The following is a 16,568-nucleotide window of genomic DNA, read 5'->3' on the forward strand; positions in this document are numbered from 1 at the left end:
AATGGGTGTTTGTAGTCGCTAGGTGTTGCCTTTGATTGATTGCTTAAACATTAAATAGTTCTTGTTTTTTGGGTTTCACCTGTGAAAACTGCATTTGCTGTTAAGCAAACATGAAGACCAGAGAGCTGTCTATGGGAGAAAAGCAAACAATTTTGAAGCTGAGAAAAGAGGGAAAATCATCGATCAGAGCTATTGCACAAACATGAGGCGTAGCCAATACAACAATGTCCTGAAAGAGGAAGAAACTACTGGTGTACTGAGCAACAGACATTGAACAGGTCGGCCAAGGATATCAACAGCAGTTGATGACAGAAACATTGTGAGAGCTGTGAAGAAACACCCAAAGACAACAGTCGGTGACATCACTGCAAACCTCCACATGTCAGGGGTGAAGGTATCACAATCCACTGTTTGAAGAAGACGTCAAGAGAAGACATAAAGAGGCCATACCACAAGATGCAAACCACTCATCAGCAAAAAGAAAGAAGAACAGGGATGAGCCACAAAAGTTGTATGGACTGATGAGACCAAGATTAACCTCTACCACAGTGATGGAAAGGCCAAAGTATGGAGAAAGAACAGATCTGCTTATGATCCAAAACACACAAGCTCAACTGTGAAGCATGGTGGAGGCAACGTCATCACTTGGGCTTGCATGGCTGCTTCTGGGACGGGCTCACGAGTCTTTATTGATGATGTAACTCATGATGGTAGCAGCAGAATGAATCCTGAAGTCTACAAAACCATTTTGTCTGGCAATTTACAGAAAAATGCATCCAAACTAATCGGGAGAAGCATCATCATGCAACAAGACAATGACCAAAAACGCACTGACAGCACAACAAAGGACTTCATCAGGGGAAAAAGTGGAAGGCCTTAGACTGGCCAAGTCCTTAACCCAATAGATCATATATTTTACCTCCTGAAGGGGGAAACCCCAGAAACAAACAAGAACTGAGAGAGGCTGCAGTAAAGGCCTGGAAAAGCATTTCACATGAAGAATGCAACTGTCTGGTGAAGTCAATGGGTCACAGGCTTGATGCAGTTATTGCAAGTAAGGGTTATGCCACCAAATATTAAATGTTATTCACTTTAAGTAAATTTAATAATCTATTCCAATACTTTTGCTCACTTGAAAAGTGGGTGGGTTCAAACCAAAGGAGCTATGTCCTGTTGAACACATCTAGATGTAAATACCATCAAATAAAAGCTGGAATTCTGAACTTTTGTGTCATATTAATGTTTTGATCTGAAACCCAAATGTCTTCAGTAGAAAACAAAAACAAAGAAATTGACCTCGACGTTCCAATACTTTTGGAGGGGACTGTATAGTTTTAAAGGATGAGAGACTTGCTGTAGCATAGGAAGCCTACACTGCAGGGTAGGAAACGGTCACAAGGCTAACAATAATAATAAAGCAGCTGATTGTTTGCGTTTCAGCAGCATCTCTTTAGAAAAGGGCTCATGTTTACGTAAGCCAGCCATAACTGTAAGACTTTATGAATAGGACTAGTAATCCATTACTCCAACATTACTAATCCTGGGTTGGGGGCGGGGGGTGTATTTATCCCTCGGATTAGTATTTATTTATATATGCACTAGTTTCATTTAGAGAGACCATTTACTACAAGGTACAATACATAACTTAAAGGTAGTTTGCATTCACAGTCTATTGAATTGTCACATACAACACATACTGTAAACATTTACATTATTTCATTTATTCAAGTTAGTGGGACTATATAACTATAGCTATGTTCATTTTCACAGTGAAATATTTTATTCTTTTGACATTCATCTAATTTTGTTGTAATAATTTTAACTGTTGTTGATTTATCTAAACTTCACACAGATTATTCTTATTCTCATTTTACATGATGTCCTACTCACTTACACTACCTTGATCTGACACTGATAGGATACAATTAGTTTTGGTATTTTTTCCTTAACATTATTTCTGTCTAGTTTTCTTCTTTTCTTTCTTTTTTTATTTTTTGGTTATAAAATTTACTATTTTAATTTTAGTAACCCTGTCTTTGGACTTTATATTTCTAAGCAGGGGGAATGATTAGTTTAAAAAATAAGACTTGATTATTCTGAACAAAGAAGTATACAAATCATTAAAAAAATGGATGAAATACTTAAAGAACTTCCAAAAGGTTGTTATCATATTCAATTCTCACTCAAACTTCACAGACGTTATTACGCAGTAAATATAAGATGTGATTTGTCTGTTGTGGTCGCCACCCATTTCCTATCTGCATAGACATTTATTCTCTTCCTACTTCAGTGCTGCTTCCTCTTTCTCTGTGCCGAGCAGAACTAAGTCCCTCCCCCTTCTTTTCTGTGTCTTTTCACATCCCCTTTAAGCCACCTCCTTTTTCTATTACATTGTACTGTGTCCATGCTCCTCCCTTTCTGTCTCCCCCTTTCATTCTGTTCCCGGTGAAATACTCAAAGTTGGATTCCTATTCAACACCTTCCACATTCCTTGCACCATGATTTTCCTCTCTCCCTGAGCACACGCACACACACACACACACACACGCACACACACACACACACACACACACTCAACTTCCCGTACATCTTTGCCTCTCTGTACCCTCCTCCACTTCCTCCTCTGACTTTTTCTTCTCCTCTTTAGCTTGACTACTCTATTCTTGTGCTCACTCTGTCGTTGGCGTTCGCGTTGACTGGCCAGAGTCCGCGAGCTGAACACCCTCTTTTTCTGTAGACCTTCCTCTCTCTCTCCACTGTTTTCACTTTTCCTCTATTTCTGCTGTTTTTTTTTTTATCTCTTCTTCATCACTGCCCTGCCCTCTGGGTAAGTAGAGCATATTTACCAGTTGACTGAGAGAGCTTACACGACTTTAGAGCCCGGCAAACACTTTGGAAGTATGATACATGTTCAGGAAAGTAAAGAGAAGACCAACAGGCAAACCATCTTGACATGCTCATAGATGCAGAAATAGTGGTTATTTATGACAAACATCTTTCCATGTTATCAATTCATAGATTTGAAAGTAATGGTGGATGTTAGCTTAAAGAATGTGTATTCCTCCTGCTCTGCATGTTTGCTATAATTCCTCCTAAATGTCTTGATTTATCCTAGATCGAGAGATATTAACTGTTAGTTTCAGATTTGAGTTTTTGTCGCCCTTAAATATCTTCCGTCTTATGTTGCGTGGTTATAGCGTTAAACAAAAATACATTTTTCTTTTTTTGGTTGCTCTTTTTTGAGTTTTGTGACTTCTCTTTTTTTTCTCTGCTCCACTGCTGCCCACCAGCCTCTGACTCCGCTCCTCACTTCCTGATCTGTTTCTAACATCTGATTGGCCATGGCGTACCACAGCTTCCTGCTGGAACCCATTAGCTGTCATGCCTGGAACAAAGATCGGTCGCGTAAGTAGCCACTGATCTGTCTAATCTGGAGGATTTTTAAGTCATATTTCAGTTACTGGCATTCGACCCTTCATGCTCTAACTTTGCTGCACCAGAGAGCAAATTTTGTAATAAAGAGGTTTGTGATTGGCTCTCAGGCGAGCTAAGGTATTTTCCGTTTCCTGCACCAGCAGAAGGCCTCTGAAAGGTTCTTGTACTCCACTAAGGAGAGGAAATCCTCACCTTATTTGGCTTTAATTATCAGCGCTTTAGTATCTCAGCAAAGCAGATGTAACAAGTGCCTGTGGTCATGTCAGTGACTCAATGAACTCTATATCTTTTAGACAAAATTGCTGACTAAAGCACCCACACTGCCATTCCTGGACAAATGCAGCCTTTGCCTAATGTGCTGGGTAAAACATAAAGACTTGGCTATAACGTTAACGAAAGAACAGTTGCACTTCTTGCTCACTGTTTATTTAAAGACATCATGTGTCTGTCATTGCTTGCAGGCAGGTCCTGTATATACTTTGGTTTGTTTGTTTTCCTCCTGCTGAACTCAGGCACTTCACAACGTACTGTGTTTTATGCTGTTACGACTCATTTTGTTAACACAACTTTTGTGTTTTAGAGATTGCACTATGTCCCAATAACCATGAGGTTCACATCTACCAGAAAGATGGCACCAAGTGGACGAGGATCCATGAACTGAAAGAGCATAATGGGCAGGTGACAGGTAAGACAATACTCAGAAAAAGTTCCTTCTAAAGAACTGATATAATTAAATCCATGTTGCTATACGTATCCTAACTGTCATGCAATGAATAAGCTACAGTATCACTATCAGTGTTAAACAAAAATCATTTCTTATTGTTGTTTGTGGTCATTGAAGTTCTTTTTACCATTAAATCCCATATTCTGGAATTATTTTACAGAGAAAATACAATGGACCAATCAAAACACATAAAACAGACATAAGACAACATTTATAAACCTTTAAGTTAGAAACAACATGTTATAACCAGAACCAGGAGCAACGCTGGAAAGGTGGCCAGGCCATAGCAGATAATATTCAATTCAATTCAACTTTATTTACTGTATATAGCACCAATTACAACAAGTCTTCTCAATGCACTCATCACAAAATATAAAGTTGTGTTTTCAACAAAAAAAAACACATTGACGTGGGCAAGCCTCTGCGACGAAGGAGAGGAAAAAACAGGAAGAAGTGGTAGCCATCTGCCAAACTGGTTTGGGTTACTGGAGAAGTAAGAGAAGAACTGAACATAATGAATGGCAAACCACAAATCAGGAACCCTCAGCTCCAATGCCATGATAAATGTAAATGAAAGAGACAGAAACACGTTATAGCATCAACATTTACACGTAATAAGGTTTAAAGCCGTTTTTAAATCTATTTTTGGGTTGCTAGATCATTAATATATGGTTGGATTTATCTGAAGTGGAGAGAGAAGTAGCTAAACTGTGAGAGAAACCACTTAAGGATTAGAGAGCTAGTGTAGGGACAAAGAAGTTTGCAATAAGACCATAAATCAGACACCACAACGTGACGGGCTAGGCGTGGTCCTCTAGCTTCACCTCCATCCCAGATCCCACTCAAGTGAGAGCAGACTGAGTCGGGAAGAGAGAGCAATGAAATAGTCTTAATTATACACCTTTTCAAACAAGTAGTTTAGAAGATAAGAAGGGAGGAGACTGATAGCGGAACGTTCGTCCTTCGGTTCCACTTTTAAATACTCGTACACTAAGAAAATCCAGTAAACCAGGAGATTGGAGTGAAGTGTTCTAGTTGGAAAACAGAACACTAACAGGTCTTAAAGATGCACTGGAGCTTTATTATTAAGAGCTTTCTATGCTAAAATTAGGATTTTCAATTCTCTTCTCGATTTTACAGGAAGCCAATGAATACAGGAGAACTATGCTCTCTCCTGCTTGTACCTGTTCATACTCTCACTGCAGCATTCTGGATTAATGGAGGTTTTTAAATGAGTTTACTAGGATGTTATGACAGTAAAGAGTTACAATAACTTAGTTTAGATGTGACGAATGCATCAGTTTTTCTGAGTCCAGATCTTCCTGATTGTAGAGCTATTACGGAGGTGGATGAAGGCTGTCCTTGAAATTTGCTTTATTTGAGCGTTAAAGGATACGTTTGTATCAAAACACATAAAAAAATGCACATTTAGAGTGAGCGGGGATGACACATTAGATATCTGTAGCTGTTTAATGTAATAGAATAATGGACTGAATGAATAATTCTCATGTAAATGTCCACTTTCAATTTAATTAAAACACAAGATATTTTAATATCTTCATTACTTCCACACTGACAATGATGCCCAATCCAACCCAATCCAACTTTATTTGTAACCACAACTCACCAAAGTGCTGTACAGACGAAAATAAAATACACAACAGCTCATGAGATTAAAAAAAAAAAAAAAAAAACTACATTTAAAATACAAAATAAATTAAAAGGCATAAAACACGAAATATAAAAATAAATTAAGAAGCATAAAACATGTCAAGGAAGGTAGTAAAATTAATAAAATAAATGGAATGGTCGTCTTACTAGGTGTCAAAAGGGTTCAGATGTGAACCATTATCATTGAAAGTTTGTGTATTTTAAAACTTTGAATTAAAAAATACAGGAACACAAATCCATAATAATTTATGGACCCATAAAAAGCTTTGGTCACCCTTGTAGAAATAGTTTAGAATCACTACACTATCAATAATCAAATAACTAGTATAAATATGATCATAAAATAATCATAAATATGATTATAAAATAATCATATTTAAGAGTTTCTCCATAGAAAATTAAAGCTACAGACCAACCAATCTGATTAAAGCAACACCGTGTAGCTTGTGGCCACTAGGGGGCGCTAGATCTGTAACTTTCACGTCAAGTGCCCCCTCGTGTCCACAAGCACCGCAGCACTGTCGCAAAAATCAGCAGTCACTCAGTCCTTGTCTTTTGATTGTGTATGCAGACAGTAGTTGAGATCATCGACTCACTATTAAAGAAAAGTAAAGTTAGTTTTATGTAAGTAGGAATCTGTCGCTTACGCAAAATGCCTGAATGTGCATTCAGACCTCATGTTATCCCCCCTCACGTGACGTGACTTGCGTGATTTGAGCGACGAGGTGAAGCGCGACTTTGTCGCTCAAAGATGAAAAATTTTAACTTTTTAAGGGACTTCAAGCAACAACTCTCCCGTCCTTCACGGTCTGTGGAGCTGAGGCAGCAGCCCCTCCCTGCTCCCTCCAGCTACAGTGCAGAGGGCTGCAGTAGAGGGTGTTACGTCCCTTGTCTAGGGTAGGAACAAACACGTTTCAAAGAAACACAGAGAATTGAATAAGGCAAAGGTCATTTATTGCCCAACAATTAAACACAAAAACAGAAGCATAAACATCAGGGTGAACCAAGGCCAAAATAATAAATAAACTCCTATATTAAGCCTGTACACAAAAACACTAGAAAACAGGAAATGAAATGGCAGCTCACCCCTACAGCTTCTTTACAAAATACAAACAATAATTCCAGGTGCAGTTCAAACTCAAAACGTTAAGTAAACCAGGAACACTGAATACAAGGAAATAACTCAAAACGCTGGGTAAACCAGGGACACTGAATACACACACACTTCACACAGCCAGATACACACTTGGTGGACAGCAAACAAGGGAGAGTCACACAGCCACTACTGCTCTCCACCAGCTTCTGGGGTAGACAGTCCTTATGTAGGGCCACACCCTGGGGAGAACCAATCAGCATCCTTGGTGATGGCCACTCCCTGCTGTCCTGCTCCTTGGGATAGATATTAAATTGTGGAAGAGCTCTCACTCCTCCACCAACACAATAAACACAATAAGGCACCAGGCGTAACAGGGCTGTACTACACTACTACACTTCCTCAATTTATCGGGGCAAAATTAAAGTGGTTAACTTCTTGAATAGGCCTATATTCTGAGCGAACTTATCCTTTAGTAACTTCGTAAGTTGTGTGTCTATTCTACACACACACACACACACACACGCGCACACACACACACACACACACACACAGTTCCCTGGTCATCGCGTCAGTGGAGCGATGAAGTGATGGCGTGACCAAAAATCACCACTTAGTGAACAATACTAGCAAAAGCCTTAGCTCCATGAGTATATCAGACACTGTGGTCATGTGACTGCTGTAAGGTGAAATGTTCTCCAGGCATTCTCCAGGTCACATGACCTAGCCAACGACGGTCCGTCTCCCTTAAACTTACATGGGCGGTATTTCAAGAGGGAAGCCCCCCGCTTGTAGCATTGACACTGTCAAGCGCTGTATATTGGCCTGCGGAATAATTTAAAATAACTCATATTCGTCAACTCTTTAAGTCAAAAAGTCTGCGGTGTGGCTTTAAATGAGCACACTTATTTAAACCTCATCCCTTATTTTTTTTTTTTTTTTTTTTTTCTCATGTGCAACAATATGGGTGAAAGGACATGTAACATTGTCATATCTGATTTATTTAATCCCAATTTCAGAAGGTTTGGATGTGCACTTTTAGTAAAAGTAGATGTTCTACGCAAATGTCATTTTCATTTTAAATTAAATCTCTAATACAATCATTCATTCAACCATCCAGGCTTGAGTGTCGGTATGTATCGATGCTTCTACCACCTGGAAAGCTTGCGTCATGTGATCTCTATGTTTGAAGACTCGAGGCTCAGTGTTATTTTGTAAAAACCAACATCCGTCCCCTCGCAGGTATTGATTGGGCCCCCGACAGTAACCGCATTGTTACTTGTGGAGCAGACCGCAATGCTTATGTGTGGACTATGAAAGATGGTGCCTGGAAACCAACTCTGGTCATCCTGAGGATCAACCGTGCAGCTCGCTGCGTCAAGTGGTCTCCAAAGGAGAACAAGTTTGCTGTCGGCAGCGGATCCCGTCTCATCTCCATCTGCTACTTTGAGCAGGAAAACGACTGGTGAGGATGAGGGTTGGATGTCTGCATGTGATCAAGCAGTTTTGGATGTTCAGGCATTCTCTGTTATTTCATGCAGGTGGGTGTGTAAGCACATCAAGAAACCAATTCGCTCTACTATCCTGAGTTTGGACTGGCATCCAAACAATGTGCTGCTGGCTGCTGGATCCTGTGATTTCAAATGCAGGTGTATATTCAATTCAATTCAAAACAGCTTTATTAGCATGGGAAACAAGTTTGCATTGTCAAAGCCAGTGTGACATAGAACAATGTACACACAAAAAGAATAAATGTATGATATAGCAACATTTGTCATGTGAAAAACAATAAAATAGAATAAAAATAGGGTTTCACTATATATATGTAGAACTACATTTACAATTAGGTTATAAGTATTATAAAAGGGGAAATTTTACATATATCTATATACACACCTATGTACTATATGTATATATACGTACATGAATGGACAGACTATTTATATATACATAAATATAGTGATATTATAGGGTCTATGGGGGCTGTAGGTCATTAGAGTTCCTTATCTATCCTCTATCTAATAATGGAAATGCTAATTTTATGAAAAATAAATGCGTTCTTTGAATTTGAATTTTTCTTTTGGCAGTCTTCAGAAAAACAAAAAAATAGAACAAACAACACTCAACTGTCTAAGTCATCAGCCAAAAAAATGTAGATTGAAGCAAAAGCTTATACACACCTATACCCTATCACAAAAACAAAACACGGCTCTAGATAATATCACAAAAAAAAAAAAAAAAATTAGGAAACTACTATTTTTACAATACACATTCAATATCCTACTCTAAGTTTTATGTACACAGTACATGGTTTATACACGCACATCAAGCATGTATGCATTCGTATATATACACACATACATACCTACCAGTGACGTGCCTTGAGCATTAGGGTAGGGTAGGCAGGGCGTTGCAAATCGAGACCACCATTGTCAACACCAATGACAATTTCATATGTTTCTGCTGGCAAGTGTTAATTCAATTCAATTCAACTTTATTTGTATGAAGCAATTTACAACAAAGTCATCTCAATGCGCTTATCAAAATATGAAATTCATAATACCATCAAGATCCACATGAACAAGCATTTAGCCATCTAACAAAATAAACATCATAAACACCATTAAAGAAACATAAACAATTATTTAATATAGCCTCCATACTCTCCCAACAAGATATATCTCATGACACGGCAGCGCATCTGTTGTTTGTGTTGGAAACACAGAAACATGGAGAAAATGACAACAACAACAACTCGGAACAGCCTCAGTGAGGAGCATCCACAAAGTCAATCCTACCTTTCACTGTAGAAAATACCAACAATTTTCTGACCTTTCCTTTGCTGAAGGTCTGGTAGCTCAGGTGTTGGTCTCCCATCTTTTAAAAGCTGTTGTTTTTCCTCAAAAGAAAGTTTATTTATCGTCTCTAGCGCTGTCATCCTGCCTGTAGTGTTATCCCGCCCACTAGCTAGAGAACGTAGCAGCAGCGGCCATGTTTTATCAATTCACTAATCCACTGTGAACGTACATATAGCATTTAGCATAGCACGGTTACGTCTAAAGGCAGCGTAGAGTGCTGCCTTTTTATGTAAATGGTTTTCATCTTGGGGAACTGACTGCGCATGCGCAAACACATAAAAACACGCTATGGAAACAGTGTCAGAGTAGCAGTGTGCTTTTGGGAGGGGGTGTGGCCTCTTCCTGCCATACAGTGGAGTGAGACTGTGCTGCTTCTCTGCCGTACCAGGAAATAGTGATGTTTTGTCATTTGGGCTATGAAAAGCACAAAATGCTGACCCTTGAGTAGGCACTGCCTACCTTGCCTACCCTGACTGCGTGTCACTGATACCTACATACCTACAAAAATACAGTACATATATACTGTACATACATACATACACACAATCATGTACAAAATACTTAATGTATTTAATATTTACTACACAAATTTCATCATTACATTTTAAATACAAAATATAGTGTGGCAATATTTAAATTAATAATATTCTCTATAGAATACCTTTTATTATGTTTATTAAGTATTAATATATTTTTTACCATTATATACATATTATATATTATTGCTGTCCGGGGTAAAATTGTTGCTCTTTTTTCTTATACTTACCAACGATTTATGACTTCAAAAGCTTTTTAAACTGGTTTATGTTGGTGCTTTGTTTTATTTCATTCTTTAGGCAGTTCCATAATTTAACCTGTTATTGTTATGTTCATCCTTTTCAGTGTTGTTCTGGCATATTAAATCATATTACCCTTCTCTCTCTAAAAATCTTTTCTGCAACACTTTTGGAAGTAAACCTTTACGTGTGATGAGATCTAAATAATCAGATTGTGTGTTCATTCAAACTCTTGTGTCCAACAGAATGTTTTCAGCCTACATTAAGGAAGTGGAGGAGAAACCTGGACCAACTCCCTGGGGAAGCAAGATGCCGTTTGGAGAGGTGCTCTTTGAATCTGGAACCTCTGGAGCTGCAGATCAGACTGGAGGAGGTGGAGGTTGGGTGCACAGCGTGTGCTTCTCACAATCTGGAAACCGCCTGGCCTGGACCTCACATGATTCCACTGTGTCACTCGCAGAGGGCGGCAAGACCCGCACGTAAGAGCGGGCCAGTTCGCCTACCTGTGTGTGTGTGTGTGTGTGTGTGTGTGTGTGTGTGTGTGTGTGTTATATTTGCACTTGTTTTAAGGGTCTTGTAATAGCCTTATCTAAAAAAAATTTAAAAATCCAAAATATTTAAATTTTTATGCTTTACTATATACAACCTTACCTTTGACCTCCAATTTGCAGTGTTTGTCACTTCTTTTTCTCATTTTCCACGTTTTTTTTTTATTGTCAATGAGTGCACACATTTATTTCATGTATTTTAAATTACTAGTACAGTGCCCGTTGGAAGTATGTATTCATATAGTGGGGGCCTACGTAAATATGGCAATTATGGCCAAATGAGTATGTGTTTGAAGGTTGGATGTACAAAGAGGTGAACATACTCTACTCTGTAGTGTTATAAAGGCGTTTATGTGCGGGTGCAAAGTAAAATCGTGTGTGCGATTTCCCTGGTTTAATTCTATGGGACATGTGCATGATAAATGTGTTTGTTGTTGTTTTTTTGCTTTTTTTACTCTTACTTTTTGTCATTATGTGTATTTTTGTATCTTTCAGTTGTTTTTTTGTGGATTTTTTGTATAATTACAGTTTTTTGTTGCCATTGTAGTGTGATTCTGGTGTCATTTTGTGTGATTTTTTTAATGTAGTTTTGTGCATTTTTGTTGTCATTTTGTGTGTGTGTTTTTTTTTTTGTATAAATATTTCGTTTTGTGTGTTTTGACTAATTTTCATATCTTTGTTGTTTGGTGTATTTTTCTGAAATGTATTTTTTATTTTTATTTTTTGGAGTCATTTTGTGTGTTTTTGAAGCCTTTTTGTGCATTTCTGTTCAGTTTTGTGTACTTTTTGTATAAATATTACTATAAATAGCTTGTGTGTGTGTGCGTGTGCGTGTAAGGGTGTGTGTGCGTGTGCGTGTAAGGGTTGTATCCTGACCTTTTGTTATGGCTCTCATAGGGTGAACAGCTTGAGCTCAGAGACTCTTCCTCTCCTGTGTGTCACCTTCATTACTGAGAACAGCCTGGTCGCAGCTGTAAGTATTTATTTATTACATCTCAGGACACATATTCTGCTCTAATCAAAAAATGTATGAATGTCACTTATTACTTGCCCTATTTTTTAGACCTTTTTTCCCCTCTAAATTTCGATGATTTCATTTTTATTTTATTGTATTTATTTATTCAAGTCTTTAAAGTAGTCTAAAAAGTCTCATTTCTATAATAATATTTTAGTATGATAGACGTACTTACATGTTCCTATTCCTTTAGGGCCATGACTGCTACCCGGTGCTGTTTGTATACGACGGGGCAAAGGGCAGCCTGACTTTTGGTGGCAAACTGGATGTTCCTAAGCAAGCTTCACAGAAGGGCATTAGTGCCAGGGAACGTTTCCAGAACCTAGACCGTCGTGCCTCAGAAACTCAGAGCACTGATAAGAACCTGAGCACACTCCACAAAAACAGCATCAGGTAAGGACGGAGTGAAGTGCGATGGAAAATTTACCAAAGTAAGAGAACAGATTAGGAGTATAAAGTTAGAGATGAAAATCTACATTTTTCCTTGGAAATTTTTACAAAGGGTGGGACGACAAGATATTGTGGTATTTAAACTTCAGAGTTCTAGATCTGTTGTTTATCAGCAGACATAGTCAATGTCCATAGGTCTCAACTGCTGCTACAAAATGTAGCCATGCTAATATTGTTGAAAAAGAACATGTCCATGTCTTAATTCTGGGCGTTGTAGACTTTTTATTCAAAGTTCATGCACATGTAGGAATGTTGTTTTGAAGAATGCCATGATGATGACATGATATGGTTTTAATTTCCAGAGCGACCCTTTTTGCACTTTGAATAGAAAAAATTGGTTCTATTTCATGATTGTTTACTCCAGAGGAAGAGAGCAAAGAGCAGCAGAAGAGAATCATAGGGCACAGACCGAGAGTGAAGCGCCCCAAAGCTGCAGATAGGAAGCAGATATGGGACGGAAGCTCAAGCTTGATCACCCTGTAGCTGGCCACCTTTGATGAGGATGTCTAGTGTTTAAAAGACCGAAACATCCCCTGATTCAAAGGAATACTACTATTGATGGGTCCCAAATTACATCCTTCCCATATCTGAGAAACAGCTCTCATGCCACTCTCACATGGTAAACCTTATGTGGTTACCACCTTTGGCATTTAACATCACGTCCCGCGTTTAATAATTCTATTTCTTTATATTCACTTGAGTTGTAAATATCATACCCATTAGAAGTGTCCATATCCAATATTGACATCGGATATCGGATTTTATCAGACTGCATCTAAAATCTCCGATATATATTATATTTATTCAGTTGTAGAATACTGTAGATATTATGTTGAAGGTTAAAATGTATGTAACCAATTGGTTCATAATAAATTAGTCAGTTTTTCTCATACCTACTGTTGCTGACTATTGTTCTCTGTTTGAGTGACATCACTAGATCAAACCTTTTCTAACATTCCACACTACAAAATAAGTAATAAAAGTATGTATGATTCGTGCTGATATTGTATCGGATTGATATCGGTATCGACCAATGCTCAAGGCTGCAGTATCGGAAGTGAAAAAGTTGTTCAGTGTTTATATAAATGATCTTCCATCTATTTGTCCTGAAGTTCACGTACAAATGTATGCCGATGACGCCGTGATATATGTCCATGTGAAATCAAGTGAGAAAGCAGCAGCTGTGCTCCAAGGAGCGAATGAAAAAATCTCAGATTAGATGGTGCAATCATGCTTGACAGTAAATTTTAGCAAAACTGTCAGCATGTTTTTTTCAATAAGGAATGCTTCTCACTCTGCGCGGGAAATTATCGTAAAAGGAACAAGAATTCTAAACACAGAGTCTGTTAAGTATTTGGGCGGAGTGTTGGACAGGACACTGTCATTTAAAAAGCACTTTTCAAAATTCATATAAACTATAAAATTTTATTTATCCCAGTTCAGATATATTCGCCCTCAAATGAGCACAGATGCAGCCAAGCTTTATATGCATGCGATGATATTTTCACATCTTACTTATTGCATCACAACTAGGTGTACAAACAGGCACTCAAAACAGTAGATAAATAACCTGTTTCATACCACTACTGTAAAATTGTGAAGAGTATAAATTATTAACGTTTGAAAATTTTACTTTGTTTTCGAATGTCAGTTCAGTGTATAAAATTCTTGATGATTTGGCCTCACAGCCCCTGAGAATGTTCATGAAATGTTGTGCAGAGGCAGGACTTAGAACAACGTGAGCCTCCTCTAGAGGAGACTGTTGTGTGACCTTTAGGTTCTCTAGTATTGCTTCTCTGTGAAAGCTGCAGGGATGTGGAACTTGTTGCCATTTAACTGTTAAAGAGAGTAGTACTTTGCAACAGTTCAAACTTAACCTAAAGAAGTCGTTGAAAAAGGGTCAGACTTGTGATCATTAGCAAAAAAACTGGTTAATCAGGGTATTGTTAAAAATGTAAGAAGGTATTTTTTTAAAAACTGTAAATAATTGTAATTACAATTGTAAATACTGTAAATATTGCATTGAATATTTGTTGAGGTGATCCTTTTGCCAGTGCTTTATCTGTTTTTTATCTTGTGAATGGACTCTTAAAGGTGCAGTCCGTAAACTCTCAGATCCCTCTCTCCCCCTCCCTCCCCGCTACTCTCTTGCCCTGCCTTCCAAAGTCCCTCCCTCAGAGGGGCTAACAAGCTAACGTTAGTTTGACAGCAACATCACAGTAATATAACATGCTCTGTTAAAAGCATATTACTGCAGCTCTTCTCTCTCTCAATGTGCACACACCTCAGCAGCAGCAGCAGCAACAACACAGTGTCACATACAGCAGCCACATGCTGCTGCGCACACACGAACAACACATGCACCACAAAGTTCTAGTGTAACAATTACAAATCAAACATAATGTAAATCAAACAGTAGTAATTACCTTTCAAGCAGAAAAATCAACAATTCCATGTTCCAGTCCTCCAGACCATACACTGTAAAAAAGACGGTGCTCCAGCCCGGGAAAGGGGCGGGGACTGTGAGCAACAGCTGTCAGACAGCCCATTAAACACAATCCTGGCTCTGATTGGTTCTTTTTGCTCGGTCGCGGTGCATTCTGGCAAACTGCCAAAGGCTGTAGGAGCAGCAGGGGGGAATCAATGAGCCTGTTTTTTTCACACAAACTACTAGTTTCATGTAAAGCTGTCCTTACATAGTGACAGCTTTAGCAAATATGACAAAAAGTCACTTTTTTAAGAGTTGCAGACTGCAGCTTTAAGTAAGAATGGTCATTGTCTACTGTATAAACCTGCTGTCACCTTGCCAAATTTTGGTTTTAGCCAAATCTCAGTGCTGAATGGAGGAAAAAACAATTGCACCAGGTTCTGCACCACAGGCATGGATGGAGGAATGTGCCTCTGGGATGTGAAGGTAACACACACACGTAAAGCAACATCTATGCACTCACATCTTTATATTTTAGCCCAAACTCTATATTTCACCTTTTAATTCTTGTTGTTTCAGACTCTGGAGTCTGCTATGAAGGACTTGAAGATTGTCTAAAATAAAGTTTAATCCTGCAGATAATGAAGCACAGCAGCTATTTGAATACATGAAGCTTATCTGCCATTGATCGGAAAATATTCTAACTTGCATCAAACGATCAGACTCAAAAACTTGTAGTGTAGTCTTTGGAAAAGACAATAGGTCTGCAAATGGTACTTAGTGATTAGAAGTGAACAACCACAATGAGCTGCGACGAAGCTGAATGCTTAAAGCTGATGCTGGATATTAATCCTAATGAGGGGCTGCAATGCTTTTCTGTTTATGCTGGTCATAATAAGCATTTAATAAATGACTGCAGTTACAGCATTTAACCGAGCGTGTTTTTTGTTGTTGTGTCTCAACTTTATGTCATTTTCCACATGCATGTTTGGTCACATTTACAGCCACAGGGAAACTTAAGCAATTAAAAGTCAGACGCTGTGAGCTATATATAAAGAATAAAAGTATCCCCAATATGTATAACTGGTGTACAAATCTGTATTAGTAATCAATTATATACATATTTTAATATTAATGTTAATAATTAACGTGTATGGTTGATTAACATAATTATTTGTATAAATATAATTAATTTATCAATATAATTAATGAATTATACTTATTATATAATTTTAATTAATTAATTAAAATTCATGTATCTTTATTTTAAGTTGAAAATGATGTGTATGTTACTGTAATTTCAAATAGTGAATATCAGGTAACATTTTTCTTGTTTTTTTATTTAGCATTTTTAGTTGTGGGGTACAGTATATAAAATAAGGAAACTCAAAAATAAGTCAGAATTTTGACATTTTAATGTGCGTGTGCATTTATAGGTTTCCTATTAAATGTTAATAATCCATAATATGCTAACATTTACAGAATGTAGCTTTACTGTTTTCACTCAAACAAAGGAAAGAGTTGGAATTGCATTGGTTAATATGCAATAATATAATTTTACTGGTCCTTA

General features: G+C 37.9%; 1 protein-coding gene across 1 annotated transcript; it reads left to right on the forward strand.

Annotated features, from left to right (window-relative positions):
- Nucleotides 1-2,059: 2,059 nt before the first annotated feature.
- On the forward strand, nt 2,060-15,930 carry arpc1b (actin related protein 2/3 complex, subunit 1B). The gene is made up of 10 exons (XM_028452755.1): nt 2,060-2,827; nt 3,291-3,405; nt 4,016-4,120; nt 8,166-8,388; nt 8,465-8,572; nt 10,803-11,036; nt 12,003-12,078; nt 12,314-12,513; nt 15,394-15,484; nt 15,578-15,930. Exons 2-10 carry the CDS (start codon nt 3,342-3,344, stop codon nt 15,614-15,616), a joined length of 1,140 nt encoding a protein of 379 aa, XP_028308556.1. The 5' UTR covers nt 2,060-2,827; nt 3,291-3,341; the 3' UTR covers nt 15,617-15,930.
- Nucleotides 15,931-16,568: the final 638 nt, after the last annotated feature.

This window comes from Gouania willdenowi, chromosome 1, assembly GCF_900634775.1.
Source record: "Gouania willdenowi chromosome 1, fGouWil2.1, whole genome shotgun sequence".
In the NCBI taxonomy this organism is placed as follows: Eukaryota; Metazoa; Chordata; class Actinopteri; order Blenniiformes; family Gobiesocidae; genus Gouania; species Gouania willdenowi.

Bases quoted from the DNA above. Each gene is read 5' to 3' on its own strand.
- arpc1b (XM_028452755.1), top strand. From the start codon at position 3,342: ATGGCGTACCACAGCTTCCTGCTGGAACCCATTAGCTGTCATGCCTGG. The intron at 8,389-8,464 runs GTGAGGATGAGG...TATTTCATGCAG, and splicing joins TTTGAGCAGGAAAACGACTG to GTGGGTGTGTAAGCACATCA. The intron at 8,573-10,802 runs GTGTATATTCAA...TGTGTCCAACAG, and splicing joins TCCTGTGATTTCAAATGCAG to AATGTTTTCAGCCTACATTA.